We start from the raw sequence: 14681 nt of genomic DNA, 5'->3' as shown, positions 1-14681 counted from the left end.
TAAATATTGCACTGGGCATAGCGTTGCATGCCTTTATTTTTTAATCCTGGCACTGGAAGGTAGAGGCAGGAGGATCTCTGTGAGTTCCAGGCCAGCCTAGTCTACATAGCGAGTTTCAGGCCAGCCAGAGTTACACAGGGAGACCCTGATTCAAAAAGGAGATGTTATTGCCGGGTGTTAAGGCGCACACCCCTTAATCCCAGCACTCTGCGAGTTTGAGGATAACCTTGTCTACGTAGTGAGTTCTAGGACAGTTGTGGTACCAAGTCGCTTTCATTACCGACGCTCCTTCCCCTGCCATCACTACCCCGAGTCTGGGCTCTTTATTTAGAACTACACGGAGTCTAGGACATCGTCCTTTTGCCAGACCAGTGCTCGAAAGCGGCGGCCACTGGTTCCAGGAAGCCCAGGAGGAAGAGAGACGTTGGGCCCTACCAGGCTCCGGATCCCCGTGCGGAGTCCGGGTTCTCGGTCCTCAAAGATCTCAGGTCCAGAGTACTCCTTGGTCTCCTTGGTCCTCCTAGGTCCACCTTCTCGGTCGCTCAGTCCGCTGTACGTGTACGTTCAGCCTCAGGAGCCCCCAGCTGCTGCCTCCACGTACCTATAGCGACCCGGGAGGCGGGGCATCGCGGGGCAACGGAGCAACCAATCAGAATCCCCTAGCAACGCCGTGCCCTCCCTCTATGCCCCAGCGCCCAGCCTCCATAAGCACCGCCCATTTAAACTCGCGTTCTGCGCGCTCCTGAGGCGCGCCCTCGTGGAATCGGCACCGGGACCCTGTGCGCGTTCGGGCACGCAGGGGGTCTACCTGATCTCCTCCGTGTACCTCCCCCACGGGCGCGGGCGATGGTCCGCACTGCTCGTGTTCAGTAAGTGGAGGTGCAGTGAATTTCTACTGATAGCCAAAGGAAACAGCCCAGAAACTTGGTCTTTAACCGCTAAAAACGGTAGTGAAGAGGCTGGATGGGAATTCAGCCCTTGAAAGGTTAGGAGTCTGTCCCCTCCATCTGACGCCCATCCACTTTCCAAATTCATTCACTCATTTAATTATTTATTGAACATATGCTGGTGCCAAATGCTATTTTTGAATGCCTTGGCCCTGATGGTAGTCATAACCTTCCCCTAACGCGATAGTACCGTCTCTCCACAACCCAGGTAACAGCAAGCGTACTTTGTGCCACGATCCAATGCTCAGTATGCTCTTCCTTCTTTTCCCCTCAGCCTTCATGTGTAATTCCCCACACATCCTGTGCTCTCTACCTTCGAACTTCACCCCTCATCGCACTGCACGCCTGGGCTCATCACATACTGTCTGCCTGGTTCACAGAAGTCCCTCAACGACCTTCTGCTTCCATCTAAGGAGACTTTCTCCACAGCAGACAAGGCAAACCTTGAAAACCCAGCTCTGCGGGCTGGAGAGATGGCTCAGAGCTTGACAGCACTCGTTGCTCTTGCAGAGGACCAAGGATTCAGGGTCTAGATTCACATAGTGGCTTCAACAACTATCCCTACCCCAGTTCTAAGGGATCTGACACCGTCTTCTGAACTCCTAGGCACGCACATGGTGCACACATACGTACATGCAGGGAAAACTCTCAGACACATAAAATAACCTAAATAGAACCCAACCCAGCCCTAGTTACTCCTCTTTCCGTTTGGAGAAATGGCTTTCCTAAGCCCCACCCTCTACCTTCTGATCCTGTTTCTTACAGTTATCTTCCTCATTGCCCTCCTTGTGGCTCTTCAAACACAGTAGCTCTGGGGCCTTTGGAACTAGCAGTGCTCTCTCATTTCCCTTAATTATCTCTCAAACTGAGGTCTAAACCTCAAGCTCCCCACCGTGAGAAGCCCACCCTCCGTTTCCCTGGATGATTTTCGCCTTGTAACATATTTACTCCAGGTGATACTTTGAATTGAATAAAAGCTGGTAAACAACAACAATAACAAACACCCACCGCACCCCACAAAAACCAGCCAGCACAACTCGAAGCAGGGTGTAGGTACTTTTCTCTTTCTCTACATTGTGAGGTCAGGGAGGGGACCTCAGAGCTGACCTAAATGTCAAGGAGTTCTGAGGCTAGTGATGGGGGTTGGGTGAGAAGTAAGGGCTCTCTGGGCTTCAGGAACTGCAGAGAAGAGGTTGAGGTGGGAACCCACAAGCTCCTGGGCAGGCGTTTGAACGCATTTGCCCTCGGCTTCTGGGAGTCCTGCCTGCCTTGTGCTATCCTGCAGTCTTCCCTTAAGCGTTTGGATGGACAAACTCCAGGTAGATCTTTGGGACCACCAGTGAACTGCAGACCCTCACTGGCAGGTGAGAGAAGCCGTAATGGCCAGTTTCTAGAGGCAGAGATGGGGCTGACCCAAGGACTTAGTTGCTGGCTCTTTAGGAGATAGCCTTATGAAGCGCCCTATCCGATGAATTGCCCGGCTTGGCTCTGCCAGCGTGGGGTGGGACTGGGCGGTAAGGGGGAACTTTTGGGGAAAAAAAAACTGTCTAATTCTTTCTCCTTTGGTGGTGGGTCTGTGGGTAGCCTGACTTTGGGCTTGGGGTTCGAGGTCATCCATCACCGACAAGTCCTGCGGCTCAGGCGGGTCCTCACCGCCAGGTCCTCAGTTTCCCTCTGGTGTGCGTGCCGAGGCGACTTTGCAGATCCCGAGGCCTGGTGGGTACTGGGCGGGGAGAGACCGGGGCGGTAACACGAGCCTCCCGGGCGGGGTCTCCTGGCTCCCGCGGCCACGTCTGCGGCCCGGGCGGAGGCGCGGGGTCCGGAGCAGAGAGCGGTCGCAAAGCACCCGACGAGCCAGGCTCAGGCTCTGGAGGTGAGTGCGGGTCGGGCGGGCTCCCGGAGGAGGTGACCTGGAGGGCGTGGCTGAAGAGTCCGGGCGGGATCCAGGGATCCAGGCACCCATAGGGCCGCCCCAGGGAGAGGCCTCATCTTTTGGCGCTCGTGGGCTCGGCCCCTCCGTGGGGCCCACGAAGGGCTGCGGCTAGATGGGCCTTCCTCTTTTCCGGGCCTGCTTTGCTTCTCTTTGGAGCCCTTCTTCCCCTCCCTCATCCTGGCTTCAATTTCATCACTTACTACTTGATTTATTCATTATTTAATTGTATTTGCTTACTGCGTGTCTCTCCTACTGCAAAGTAGATTTCAGGAGCACAGGGACATAGTTTTGTCTCCTGATGTATTCCTATGAATACATCAAGTCTGCACAGGGCTGATTATTGGTGGTTACTGGACAATCAAGCTTATAGACACCCTGCAAATGGGGACAGTGAAAAGTGAAAACATTGACAGAGGGAGGCGAAATGGACAAAGCCAGAAAATGGAGGACTGCTGGCCAGTTGACCTCAGAACAAGCCACTTTGGGAGAAGCAGCGATCACGAGAGATTTTTGTGATGATGTTCCAACAAGTGCTAGAAGGGAAAGCCTTGGCAGGCACTCAATTGACCTACCTAGCCTCAGGGGGTCCATAATTTCAGTCAAGAGACAGTGGGCTAAGATACAGAGGGAAGTTCAGTAGCTGGGGGGTGGGGGGGTGAGTGGGGGCATTGAAACCAGGAGGCAGGGCTTTCTGCAAGAGGCTGCCCTTTCACTGGGCCCTACAGTTAGAACAGCAATTGTCACATTTTTTGAGAGCTGTTTTGCAGGCTCTGTGGGAACCATGTGGCTGAGCAGTGCGGTTAGATAAGAGGCCACCCTGTCCCCTCTTTAGGCTCTTCTGATAAGTGTGTCACCAACAAGACCCCACCAAGAATGTGTGAGACCATTTACTGCTTCTCCTTCATTATGACTCTTGTGGGTTGAGCTGCCATAGGAACCTTGGAGCACCAGAATTTGGTGGGTGTCTTCAGTACCTCCAGTGCCACTGGAGTTTAAGAGAGCAGGCCCCCTTTGATCCATTGCTGGCTGCCCCTTCCCCTGACTCCATCTGGCTCCTAAATCACGGGTTCTTATTAAGGTGGGCTGGACACCACTGAGAGAGGCTGGTAGGGGCCCAGGAAGGTCACAGGATTTGAGCATGGCAGCAGGCCTGCAGTCCTAGGACTGCAGAGGTGGAAACAGTTGGATCAGCTCAAGAGCACCCTTAGATACATAGTGAGTTGGAGAGCACCATGGGCTACATGTTTAAAAAACAAGCAAATAGAAACCACCATATCAATGTCCTGCCATTCTCGTTCTTCTGATACAATTGTCTTTTCTGTTACAGTTTTTTGATATCCAGTTTTTTTGTGTGTGGCCCTTTGATGACCTTTGAAAAGAACAGCAAGGAAGATTAGTCAGTGTCCTTCACAGATGAAGTCTGAGAGCTGCAAGGACACAGTAGCAGCCACAGGACTGGGCTGGAGGTCTTCTGAGCTAGGGACCTTTCCTCCAGGTGCGACCATCTCTACCTCAGCATTTTTGTGGACGCCATGAAGCTGAACAAGAGGAGCATGACCCACTATGCTCTGAGCGATTCTCCAGCAGATCACACCGGCTTCCTTCGTACTTGGGGGGGACCAGGGACAGCACCTACTTCCAGTGGTGCTGGCCGAAGATATTGGTTTGTGCTCAAGGGCAACCTGCTATTCTCTTTTGAGAACAGAGAAAGCCGGACCCCTCTGAGCCTGGTGGTATTGGAGGGCTGCACGGTGGAGCTGGCTGAAGCTCCTGTGCCCGAGGAATTTGCCTTCGCCATTCGCTTTGATGCCCCTGGAGTTCACCCACACCTGCTGGCAGCAGATGGGCAGGTTGCCCAGGAGGCCTGGGTAAAGGCACTATCCCGAGCCAGCTTTGGCTACATGAGACTTGTAGTCCGAGAATTGGAGAGCCAGTTGCAGGATGCCCGTCAGAGCCTGGCCTTGCATCGCTGTGTGTCCCAGAAGTGTGTTGCCAGCTGCAGTAAGCCTCGGACTGCTGACCGCTCAGCTCCAGGCCCTGAGAATGGTTACTTTCTCCCTAGGGACCGAAATCCCAATGGGTCTGTGGAAGAAAGGGGAAGCAGGCCCATGGGTCGGGATTTGACTGAATGGGAGTTGCAGGGCCCTGCCAGCCTCCTCCTAAGCAGGGGACAGAGCCCCGTGTCCCCTGAGACCTCCTGTTTCTCTACCCTGCATGACTGGTATGGGAAGGAGATCATGGAGCTAAGGCGAGGATGGCAGCAGAGGGCCAAGGGGAGCCAGCCAGAGAGCAAGCAACAGGATAGGCCCTGATTCCCGGCCCTTTGCACTGTGACCCTGACCTGCTGGTCAGGATGCCAGGGTCAGTACTTCAGGAGTTAAATGTTTACTCATTTCCCAGATTGCTGTGTGTGTGTATGTGTATGTGTGTGTGTGTGTGTGTGTGTGTGTGTGTGTGTATGTGTGTGTGTCCTCCTCCTGCTCTGTAGACTTTCTCCAACTTGCAATCCTCCCCTCTGCCTGGAATGAACTGAGGAATCATGACTTCCAACCTGTTTCCTGAGGCCTAGAAAGGCCAGGTGGCTGATGGGAACATAATGTAATGCAGGAAGGGGCTGTGCCTGTCCCTGCAGGACACTCTAGCTGTAATGTCCAACATAAGAAGTCTTGGGCATCTGAATACCAGCGGTGCCAGCAGAAGTGGCCTGAGGACTGACATCAACATGGTTTGTGCAGGGCTCTCTGTAGTAGAGGCTCTCCCGGTGCTAAGGGGGATTTTTTTTCTCCCCCGCCACCTTGTCAATGTCCAGTGCTGGACATGGCCCTGGAAGAGGCAGGCAGCCTTTATCTAGGAGCAGCCCTTCCTGATCTGCTGTCCACGGACACTCCTAGGGACCCTGTCTCCAAGCCTTGTTTCCCAAGGCTTATCTGTCAAGAACCCTCATGGCTACTTTCTCCTGTATCATGCCAAGTATTGTTTTTTTCTAAGAGGACAAATGGCTGGGTCTTATAGAGCCAGAAGCCAGGCCCATCCGTCCCTTTATGTATGTGTGGTGACGGTGACTGTGGGAAAATGTGGGGCTTGATAGAGCTATACCTCTTTCCCAAACAAAACCTGCCTCTGCCTGACCACCCTGCTTTCCCTGTTTGGGGACTTGGGGCAACCTGACCCAAATTCACCCAGGCCTAAAGGCCAGTCTTTGACTTGAGTTTCATGGTCTCCTTGGCCAGGGCCAGGTCCTGTGATGCCAGGCCTGGTTCTCAGCCTGCACATAGCATCATAGCCAACTGCCCTTGATTGTACACACAAGTACTACGCCTTTGCTAACTTTCTTGTTAGTGTTCTTTAGTTTGGTTTTTGGAGACCAGGTCTCACTTTGTAGCCCATGCAGGCCTGGAACTCATTCTTAGCTTTGCAAGCACTGGGAATAGTTATGAACCACCACACCCTGTTTGGTTTTGTTTTGTAGCAGGTCTTGGTTCTCCGGAAGGCCTGCCCACCCAGCTCCTCATACTAGCACTTCTGGCTTTAGGTTTTGTTTTGTTTTCTTATAATCAGAACAGTAAAGTTTGCAGGGTGTGGTAGCAAAGGAGGTAGAGGAGGATCAGGAGTTCAAGGCCATCCAAGGTTTTTGACTAGGCTGGGCTACATGTTGAGACCCTTTCAGAAAATTATTCATTTTGGTTATTATAACCCGTGTTTACAAATGAAGAGTCAGGAGTCGGAGCTGCGAAGCCGGTGTCCGAGCCTAGGGACTGAGTCCGGGAACCTGTTCTGCTGGTGCAACCTCCACCAGTACAGTTCTGCTCTTGCTTGTTCCCTCGCCCTATGGGAAGCCTGCTGCTCACTGCAGCTGTTGTTCGAGTGTTCACAGACGCTATGGGCTCTTGTTAACGTTTTATTGTTAAAGTTCCTTTTTATAAATTCAAATACCAAGTAAAGTTTTTCATTACACATTTCGGTTCCTTAATTAATACAAGTCTTTCACAGGCCAAGGTCACTAACGCCTTTGCAAAGGGAGCTCCAAACGGACGGCTCCGCCCTCCGGAGCCCGGGAGGGGCGTCGTTGTACTCCTGACGTCACCACGTAGGGCGGGTGCCCGGGGCTTTCCCACGGCGACCGGAACGCCGGCACTGCGCAGACGTAAGGGCTGTGCGTCCGTACTCGAGAGTCTCGCGAGGCTTGGAGGCGGGTTTTCTGCGAGAAGGCCAAACGGGGTGTGTGGGGTGTGGATTCCTGCGAGGGGCGGAGCAGGAGATGGCGTCCGCGGTGGCTTGCCGGCTGGCCCGGATAGCAGTCCGACCAGGGGCTCTCTGGAGCGGGCCGAGCGGGAGGAGAGGTGGCGATGTCTCCGTCGTACCGGGTAGCTCAGGTCGCAGCCTGGTACCGACGAGGTCAGTCATCGTCACTCGTAGCGGAGCCATCTTGCCCAAGCCGGTGAAAGTGAGTGTCTGACGAGGCGGGGCGAAGGGATCGAGGCCAGTCATTGGGGGAGTGTGTGTGTGGTCTGTGTTGATTGACAGGCTTAGAGGCCAATCATAGTATTGGCACGGACTGGGCTGTGAACCTAGGACCCCAGTTTGCGCTGTTGGGTTGCTGACTTTGACAGGTGGATGAAAAATGCATAAAACCAGTGTTAAGCTGGATTCCTGGACACAAGCTGGAAGACAAGCAGCGGAATGTGCACTGTCTTGTCTTGAGGGACGCAATGACTCATTCTCTAGGACTAGAAGAAGAGCTTTGTGTCGATTTATACAAATCACGCAATCTCTATCTCAGAGGTGATGAGATTAAACAAGCCTGAAGAAATGAGAAGGTAATGCGGAAGTAATATACTTAGCAAAAAAAAAAAAAGAAGAAAAAAGAAAAAAAGAAAGAAATGAAGGAAAAAGGCCCTTCTATCCTGAGAAGTGTGCAGAGAATCTTGCAGAAAGGGTTTCACAGATGAATCAGAGCAGAGCCGGCGTCCGAAGCTGGTAGCAAAGTTAGGTCTTGACAACGAGGACCACGTCCTGTGCTTTTTTTTTTTTTTTTTTTTTTTTACCACTGAATGCTGTCACTTGCCCTCAGTGCTCTTAAAGAAAATGGAAAGTCTCTTATACCAAAGGTGTACCTTTTGGCTGCTGGGCTGTGTAGAGGCGAAGGGTTAACGAAATCTTTTAGAGATAGTCTGACCCTTACTAACAGTTGACCGCAGTCGAAATTCACAGCAAGGGAAGCAAGAAGGTTTAGCTGTTTTTTGTTTTGTTGTTTTTTTTGTTTTGTTTTGTTTTTCGTTTTTCGAGACAGGGTTTCTCTGTGGTTTTTTGGAGCCTGTCCTGGAACTAGCTCTGTAGACCAGGGTGGTCTCGAACTCACAGAGATCCGCCTGCCTCTGCCTCCCGAGTGCTGGGATTAAAGGCGTGAGCCACCATCACCTGGCTGGTTTAGCTGTTTTATAAAAAGGCACAGCTAGGGGAACCAGAAAGCAAACACTAGTGAAATGTCACCTGCTTCCCTCCAGTCCATACTGTCTTTTTTCATGGTTTTAAAGTTTAACGTGCTGCAGTTTCTCAAGCAGCAGGCGCCAGTTACTGAAGAGAACTGCCTGGAAGAGCCTTTCAGTGCACATCTTAAATTCATTTTTTATGTGTATGGGTGTGGTGTTCTATGGAACCGGAGTTACTTCCTTATGAGAATTGATGTGGGTGCTGAGAACCAAACCCAGGTCCTCTGGAAGAGGAGCCACCCTGAAACTCACTTTGATGTGTGTAGAGCTGATCACAGTCTAGCCATGGTAGTCTCTCACCCAGTTGTTTATGGTTTTTGCAAGGAATTAGCAGGTGCTCTAATTTTTTAAAAACCCTAATTTTTAGTTGCTTATTTTCCTAAATTTAGTTTAGCTTTATGCTTTTCTTTCTGGCATCCATTTTGATGGCCACCAAACTCACTGTCTCTTTTTGGCTCTGAATTTTTCCAAATACTTAAACCTCAGTTGGTGTCTGGATCTGGGGTCACTGGAGGAAATGCCCCTGAGGGAGTCTCCAGGACTCACAGCACTTCTCTCTCGGCAGATGTCCTTTGGTCTTCTCCGTGTGTTCTCCATTGTGATCCCCTTTCTCTATGTTGGGACACTCATTAGTAAGAACTTCGCTGCTCTACTTGAGGAGCATGACATTTTTGTTCCAGAGGATGATGACGATGACGATTAACAGGTAAGACTTGCCTTTTTCCTAATTGGACAGGAACAAGAAGTAGGGTGGAGCTTCTGGTCATGATGCAGTCTGGCCTGTAGCAGCATAGCTACACTCAAGGCAGAAGGCTCAATGAGTTCACCCACTGGAGACGTCTGTCTTTCTCTTATGTTGGATGAGGTAATTTGACTAAGTCACTCTTAATCTCTGCCAATGGGTTAAGATCGTAGCTAGCCTTTCATTTGCCCTTGATGTACCTTCACTCAGTCAGCTGACATTTTCTTGATGATTTAATATGCTTTACACTTTATACAAGTCATGTATCCTCTGCCTCAGAAGTGGAGGGGTAAACCAGCGAATCCTGAGGTGGGTAAAGGGAAAGTAGAAGAAAGAGACAAGTAAAAAGGGAATATGGGAAGTGGAGGGGTGCTCAGTCCTGAGAAGTGTGCAGGGAATTTTTTTTTTTTTTATTTTCAAGACAGGGTTTCTCTGTAGCTTTTGGTGCCTGTCCTGGAACTAGCTCTTGTAGACCAGGCTGGCCTTGAACTCACAGAGATCCGCCTGCCTCTGCCTCCCGAGTGCTGGGATTAAAGGTGTGTGCTACCCCCACCTGGCCCTTTTAAAATAATGTCTTTATTTTATGTGCATTGGTGTTTTGCCTATGTATAGGTCTGTGTGAGGGTGTCAGATCCCCTGGAAATATAGTTATAGACAACTGTGAGCTGCCATGTGGATGCTGGGAATTGAACCTGGGTCCTCTGGAAGAGCTGCCCATGTTCTTAACCACTGAGCTGTCTCTCCAGCCCTGGAATCTTGAATTTTTACAGATGAATCAGGACAGCTGTGAAAATTGGTGTCTGGGGCTAATGGCAAAGTTAGGTCCTGGTATCTAGGATTCTTAACCAACTTAGTGAGGCCAACAGCTTCTGACTGAAATTTAGACACTGGCAAGGGGGTGGGAGACATAGCTCAGCTGATAGCCCTGGCAGAGGAACTGGGTTCTATTCCCAGCACCCACTTGGGCAGCTCACAGCCGCCTGGGGATCCAACACCCATACATCCTAAATACACATATAAATATTAGCAGTTTTTAAAGTCAACTAGCAAATCCTCACTGCTGTCAGGTTTTTGAGTTAGCTCACTATGTAGTTCTGGCTGTCCTAGAACTTACTATATAGAGCAGGATGACTTCAAATTCAGAGATCGGCCTGCCTCTGCCTTCTGAATGCTAGGATTAAAGATGTGTACCTTGTTACTGCACCAGCCTAGCCAGTATCCTGCTTACAAACCCTTGTTGCAGGGCTCCCAGTGCTCTTCCCATTCAGCTTTCCTGTGTTGATTTTCTGTGCTGTAATGTATGCTGCATGGCTATAGACTGTCACAGGCAAAGACACTCCTGCCTCTCTGCGTGGCATTCTTATTGTGATCTGGTCATACCTCCTATGCCATTTTTATCTTCCACATTCCCAGCTACAGGAAGAAGTAACCTTGAGAGGGCCATGTCTTCTGTGGTCATCCCAGAGTGGGCTGAGGAGGAGTCATCATTTTATTCTAACATTTACTTATATGTCTCTATGTGTATGAATACGGTACTCATGGAGGCCAGAGACTGTTAGAGCTCTTGCCATTTTTTCTGGTCCTCTGTCAGATCAGCTGAGTCACTGCTCTGCTCGAGCTACCTGCATTCTTTTCAGTCTCCAAGTATTAGCCCACTGGTGTACCACTTTGTCTTAAGTCCACCCACTCTTCCTTGTCTTTGCTACAGCTCCCTTTACCTCCTATTTGAAAGTGACTGTTGCCAAAGCCTGGTGTGGCATCACAAGCTTTTCTGATCCTGGTACCCAGGAAGTAGAGGCAGAGCTCAAAGATAGCCTGGACAATAGGAGCCCTTATCTCAGAAAGCAGAAGAGAAATGCCTTGGGTATTTCTAGTGGCACACACCAGTAATCCCAGCACTGGAGAGGTAGAGGCAGGAACAAGTTCAAGATTATCCTTGGCTACAGTGAGTTTGAGACTACTCTGGGCTACATGAGACTGTGTGTGGTTTATTTATTTATTTAAAGTGACTGAATCCCAGCACTTGGCAGGCAGATCTCTGTGAGTTCGAGACCAGCCTGGTCTACAGAGCTAGTTCCAGGACAGGCTCCAAAGCCACAGAGAAACCCTGTCTCGAAAAACCAAAAAAAAAAAAGAAAAAAAAAAGGAGTCTAAAGTGACTGATGCTTGCCTTTCTTCCAGGACATGAAGAAGTGCAGAAAGGAGAAAGCACTAATAGACGAAGTGGTCACCCGCTCAGCTCCTTCCCTATTGGCAGAAGGGTCAGAGAAAGCCAGCCCTCAGCCTCACCTCCTCATGGTTTGTGACAACAGCCCAGAATCCTATGTTTTTGGGAGGTTCCCGCAAATGTGTTGTCCACAGAGCACTGGAAACTATGAGTGACATAATAAATACGAGCCATGTGTGACTGAAAGGCTGCTCCCGTTTCTCACTCCCAGCTGGCTCAGTTGCACTTTGTCGTCTCTTCTGTGTTCAAGAAACATCTGATTAAAAGCCAGGACATCCAGGCTGTTACACAACCACAGACATCATTGGGGGGGACCAAGAACTTTTTTTTCCTTTAGTTATGTGTATCTGTTTATAGGTGCCCCTGGAGGCCAAAGGCATATGATCCTCCTGGAACTGGAGTTAAAGATGATTATGAGTTGTCTCAAGTGGGTGCTGGGAGCCAACTCTGGTCCTCTGCAAAACCAGCAAGAACTCTTTAACCAATGAGCCATCTTTCCATCCTGAGACTTAAATTTTTTTTTTTAACTTTATAAATCTTCCCTCAGAGCCACTTAAGTTAACTGTAGCCTTAAGCCTAGAGGGGTTGCCACTCGCCAAACGTGGAGTTTTGATACTTCTTAATAGTTAGAATGTTTTGTAAAACTTGGGCTCCTGGGGGGGGGATCCCTGGTGCTGTGGGATCACTCAGTAAGTATGTCTAAAGACAGTACCTTTCGCCAGCATTCAGGACTGTTCAGGGAAGGAGGCAGAAGCAAGAACATTGGTAGTTCAAGGTCGTATAGAGTGAGTATGGGGCTATCCTTGGCTACATGAGATCCTGTTTGAATAAAGAAAGTGCAGAAGTAGTAGGATGAGTCTGTTCTTTGTTTGCATGGAACGATTGTGCGCCTGCACAATGAGTAGGAAGTTAATTTCATTTTAAAGATCAGTGCTTCTAAGTAGAAGGTCTAGTCCTTGAGCAGCCATTTTCCAGAGCAAAATAGATCATCTTGTCAGTCCTACTGCTGCCCCCATAGTATGGGCTCTGTTCCCTCTGATAGGAAGAGCCTTAACACCAAGATCCCAATCTTAGAAGTACAACTACAATAACTAAGTGTATGCATAGTAAGCACAACTACAGTAACAGACTCACTCAGCTTCATAGCCACGGGGACAGAGTCTGGACAGATGAGAAGCCTTATCCGTCCCTGCTGCCTCATGCAAGGATCTCATACAGCTGACAGCAAGCACCATACACAGAAAAAGGAAATAAACATGGCATGCACACCAAAGACACACACACTTAAGCAAGAAGTGAGAGACCACAGGAAATGGGTTCACCGGTGCAAGTTTATCACAAAACAACCATCAAATAATGAGTTTATTTATACTCTAAAATAAATATTAACATGCACCTTATGGGTCATGGCCAATATAGAACTTGGACAGGAAGTCCTTTGGCCTCGGTGTTTCTGTTTCGTGGAAGAACCGCATAATGTGTGTCCGCTGTTTCCACACGTGGATGGTTTCCTGGAGCTCCATCTTCCCTTTAATGACCAGGAGATCAACCACCCTAGGGTCTGTGACATGAGCATTCTTCATGAACATTTCTCGGACTTTATCCCTTCCCTGTTTCACGGTGATGTCCAACTGGAATAATTGCACAGTGTTCGGCACCTCCCGATACCAAGCGCGGTAGAGCTCGCGCACCCTCCGCTTGGCCTTGTTTAGGTCGCGACTGAAAATAGGCTTCACCGCGGTGCTGGCCGCGGCACCGGCCTGCCACAAGCCGCTGGCCGCCATCTTGCCAAGGAAGCCCCCCACACCATCTTTCTTTTCTGTATTCTGTACTCTTCTGTATTTCTGAAATGATTGGCTAGCAGGATTCTAACGACGTGGGCAACAATATATGGGAATAAAGCCACTATTTTAATTTCACAGCTCATCTTAGGATATCTTATATTTAACATTTCACATACTTAGTCTAGGGATTGGAAAATCACTTTCTTTGGAACATTTAATATGAGCATTTGCATTTCTGAGCATATGTGTAAGTCACTTTACACATACGTCATGTTTTCAGATTGCCAGAAGCTGCACCCTGAGGTCGAGGCTGGTCTCTGTGAGCTTCTGCTACAGTGGTGAGATTGAGCATGTGTCCAGCCACTCCTCACGGGCCTCACGGGCCACCCTAATTTGTGCCATAGCCTGATCTTTTTCTGTTTTGAGAATATATCAGTTGACAGGACGCCTCAGCAAAGCATTGGATGGCCGCAGGCACTGAAGACTCACTGGGGACAAAGAGATCAGAGCTGGGGGTCTAGGTTAGAAATGGGATGTTAATTGTTGCGAGTTGTGGCTGGTTCCTGGGGTAGCTTTTTGCTAGACTGACAGCTCTTTGTGTAGGTCTCTTGTTACTCAAATGGTTGTCACAAACACCTAGACAGACCCCTGGGGGACAGACAGGGATGGCAGGGCTTGTGGCGTCATATTGAAGCTGATGATTTCCTAGACTCAAGGGGTCCTCATGGTTTTTCACCGAGTTTGGGGAATGACCCACACTTTTGCTGTTTCCTCTTTAGATTTATTAGTTATTCTATCTATCTGTCTGTGTTATATGATTGAGAGAGAAAGAACTGGCTGCAATGGTAAATCATAATCAGAGATGAGCTCTTCAAAGCTGTTTTCCACAAAGTTTCCAGGGAGTGCAAAACAAATAGATACAAGTTGATGTCAGTCTCTCTACCCCAAGAACCTTCCACCACACTGAAGAAAATCCCTACTAGGTTTGCACACTCTGTTTCTTTTTCTACTCCTGCTATTTTGTTTTATTTGTTAACTACAAACGATGGTTTCATTACACCATTCTCACTGTGTGTGTCGTTGGACTTGGCTCACACTCACTATATTTCCCATCCCCCTTCCCCGCTGTTGCCTGCCCCCGGACCTTAAACGCAGCCCTTTCTGGCTTCATACATGTATGTGTATATACATATCTGTATATGGCAGAAAATACGCAGTATTTGTCTTTCTTGTCCCCGAGACCTTCTTCTGTTACAACCAAGGCTGTTTGGCTTTACCCAGGGATTGCCCAGGTCACAGGACTTCTCAACATTCCAATGTATATATAGTTCAGGTTATTGACTCAAGCACTACGTTGTCAAAAGACTCACTCTTTATGCATATTATGTTTTATATATACATCTATATACTAATTTTTTATTGATACTTTGGGAATTTCCCATCATGCACCCCAATCCTGCTCACCTCCCGTCCCTCCATATCCACTCTTCACCACCCCCGCAGCATCCTTCCCCCAAAGGAAACTCCCCCAAACTCATTAAAAGCAAACAAACAAAAAA

The 14681-nt window shown here is 49.3% G+C and overlaps 4 protein-coding genes across 4 annotated transcripts in view; 2 read left to right on the top strand and 2 right to left on the bottom strand.

The window, feature by feature from the left end:
- Positions 1-626, bottom strand: part of Naga (alpha-N-acetylgalactosaminidase) — an 8993-nt gene extending 8367 nt beyond the window's left edge. Inside the window, exon 1 of the mRNA XM_005354463.2 lies at positions 436-626. The gene's annotated coding sequence lies outside the window, so the exon portion shown is untranslated. The remainder of the gene's footprint in view (positions 1-435) is intronic.
- A 1981-nt stretch (positions 627-2607) lies between these two features.
- Pheta2 (PH domain containing endocytic trafficking adaptor 2) lies at positions 2608-6997 on the top strand. Its single transcript, XM_026782640.1, has 2 exons — positions 2608-2820; positions 4208-6997. Exon 2 carries the CDS (start codon positions 4413-4415, stop codon positions 5190-5192), a length of 780 nt encoding a protein of 259 aa, XP_026638441.1. The 5' UTR covers positions 2608-2820; positions 4208-4412; the 3' UTR covers positions 5193-6997.
- Positions 6998-7057: 60 nt separating this feature from the next.
- Positions 7058-11514, top strand: Smdt1 (single-pass membrane protein with aspartate rich tail 1). Its single transcript, XM_005354461.3, has 3 exons — positions 7058-7324; positions 8935-9075; positions 11293-11514. The coding sequence occupies exons 1-2, from the start codon at positions 7139-7141 to the stop codon at positions 9070-9072; spliced, it is 324 nt and encodes a 107-aa protein (XP_005354518.1). The 5' UTR covers positions 7058-7138; the 3' UTR covers positions 9073-9075; positions 11293-11514.
- A 1135-nt stretch (positions 11515-12649) lies between these two features.
- The window catches only part of Ndufa6 (NADH:ubiquinone oxidoreductase subunit A6), a 6447-nt gene continuing 4415 nt past the window's right edge, over positions 12650-14681 (bottom strand). Inside the window, exon 3 of the mRNA XM_013348822.2 lies at positions 12650-12867. Coding sequence (XP_013204276.1) covers positions 12736-12867 — 132 coding nt within the window. The 3' untranslated portion in view covers positions 12650-12735. The remainder of the gene's footprint in view (positions 12868-14681) is intronic.

This window comes from Microtus ochrogaster, chromosome 15 (assembly GCF_000317375.1).
Source record: "Microtus ochrogaster isolate Prairie Vole_2 chromosome 15, MicOch1.0, whole genome shotgun sequence".
Classification (NCBI taxonomy): domain Eukaryota; kingdom Metazoa; phylum Chordata; class Mammalia; order Rodentia; family Cricetidae; genus Microtus; species Microtus ochrogaster.
The sequence above is the reverse complement of the archived record's forward strand: the minus strand, read 5'-3'. Positions and strand labels throughout refer to the sequence as shown.

Excerpts from the sequence above, each read along its gene's own strand:
- Pheta2 (XM_026782640.1), top strand. The coding sequence starts at position 4,413 with ATGAAGCTGAACAAGAGGAGCATGACCCACTATGCTCTGAGCGATTCT.
- Smdt1 (XM_005354461.3), top strand. The coding sequence starts at position 7,139 with ATGGCGTCCGCGGTGGCTTGCCGGCTGGCCCGGATAGCAGTCCGACCA. Across the intron at positions 7,325-8,934 it reads TCTTGCCCAAGCCGGTGAAA|ATGTCCTTTGGTCTTCTCCG; the intron begins GTGAGTGTCTGA and ends CTCTCTCGGCAG.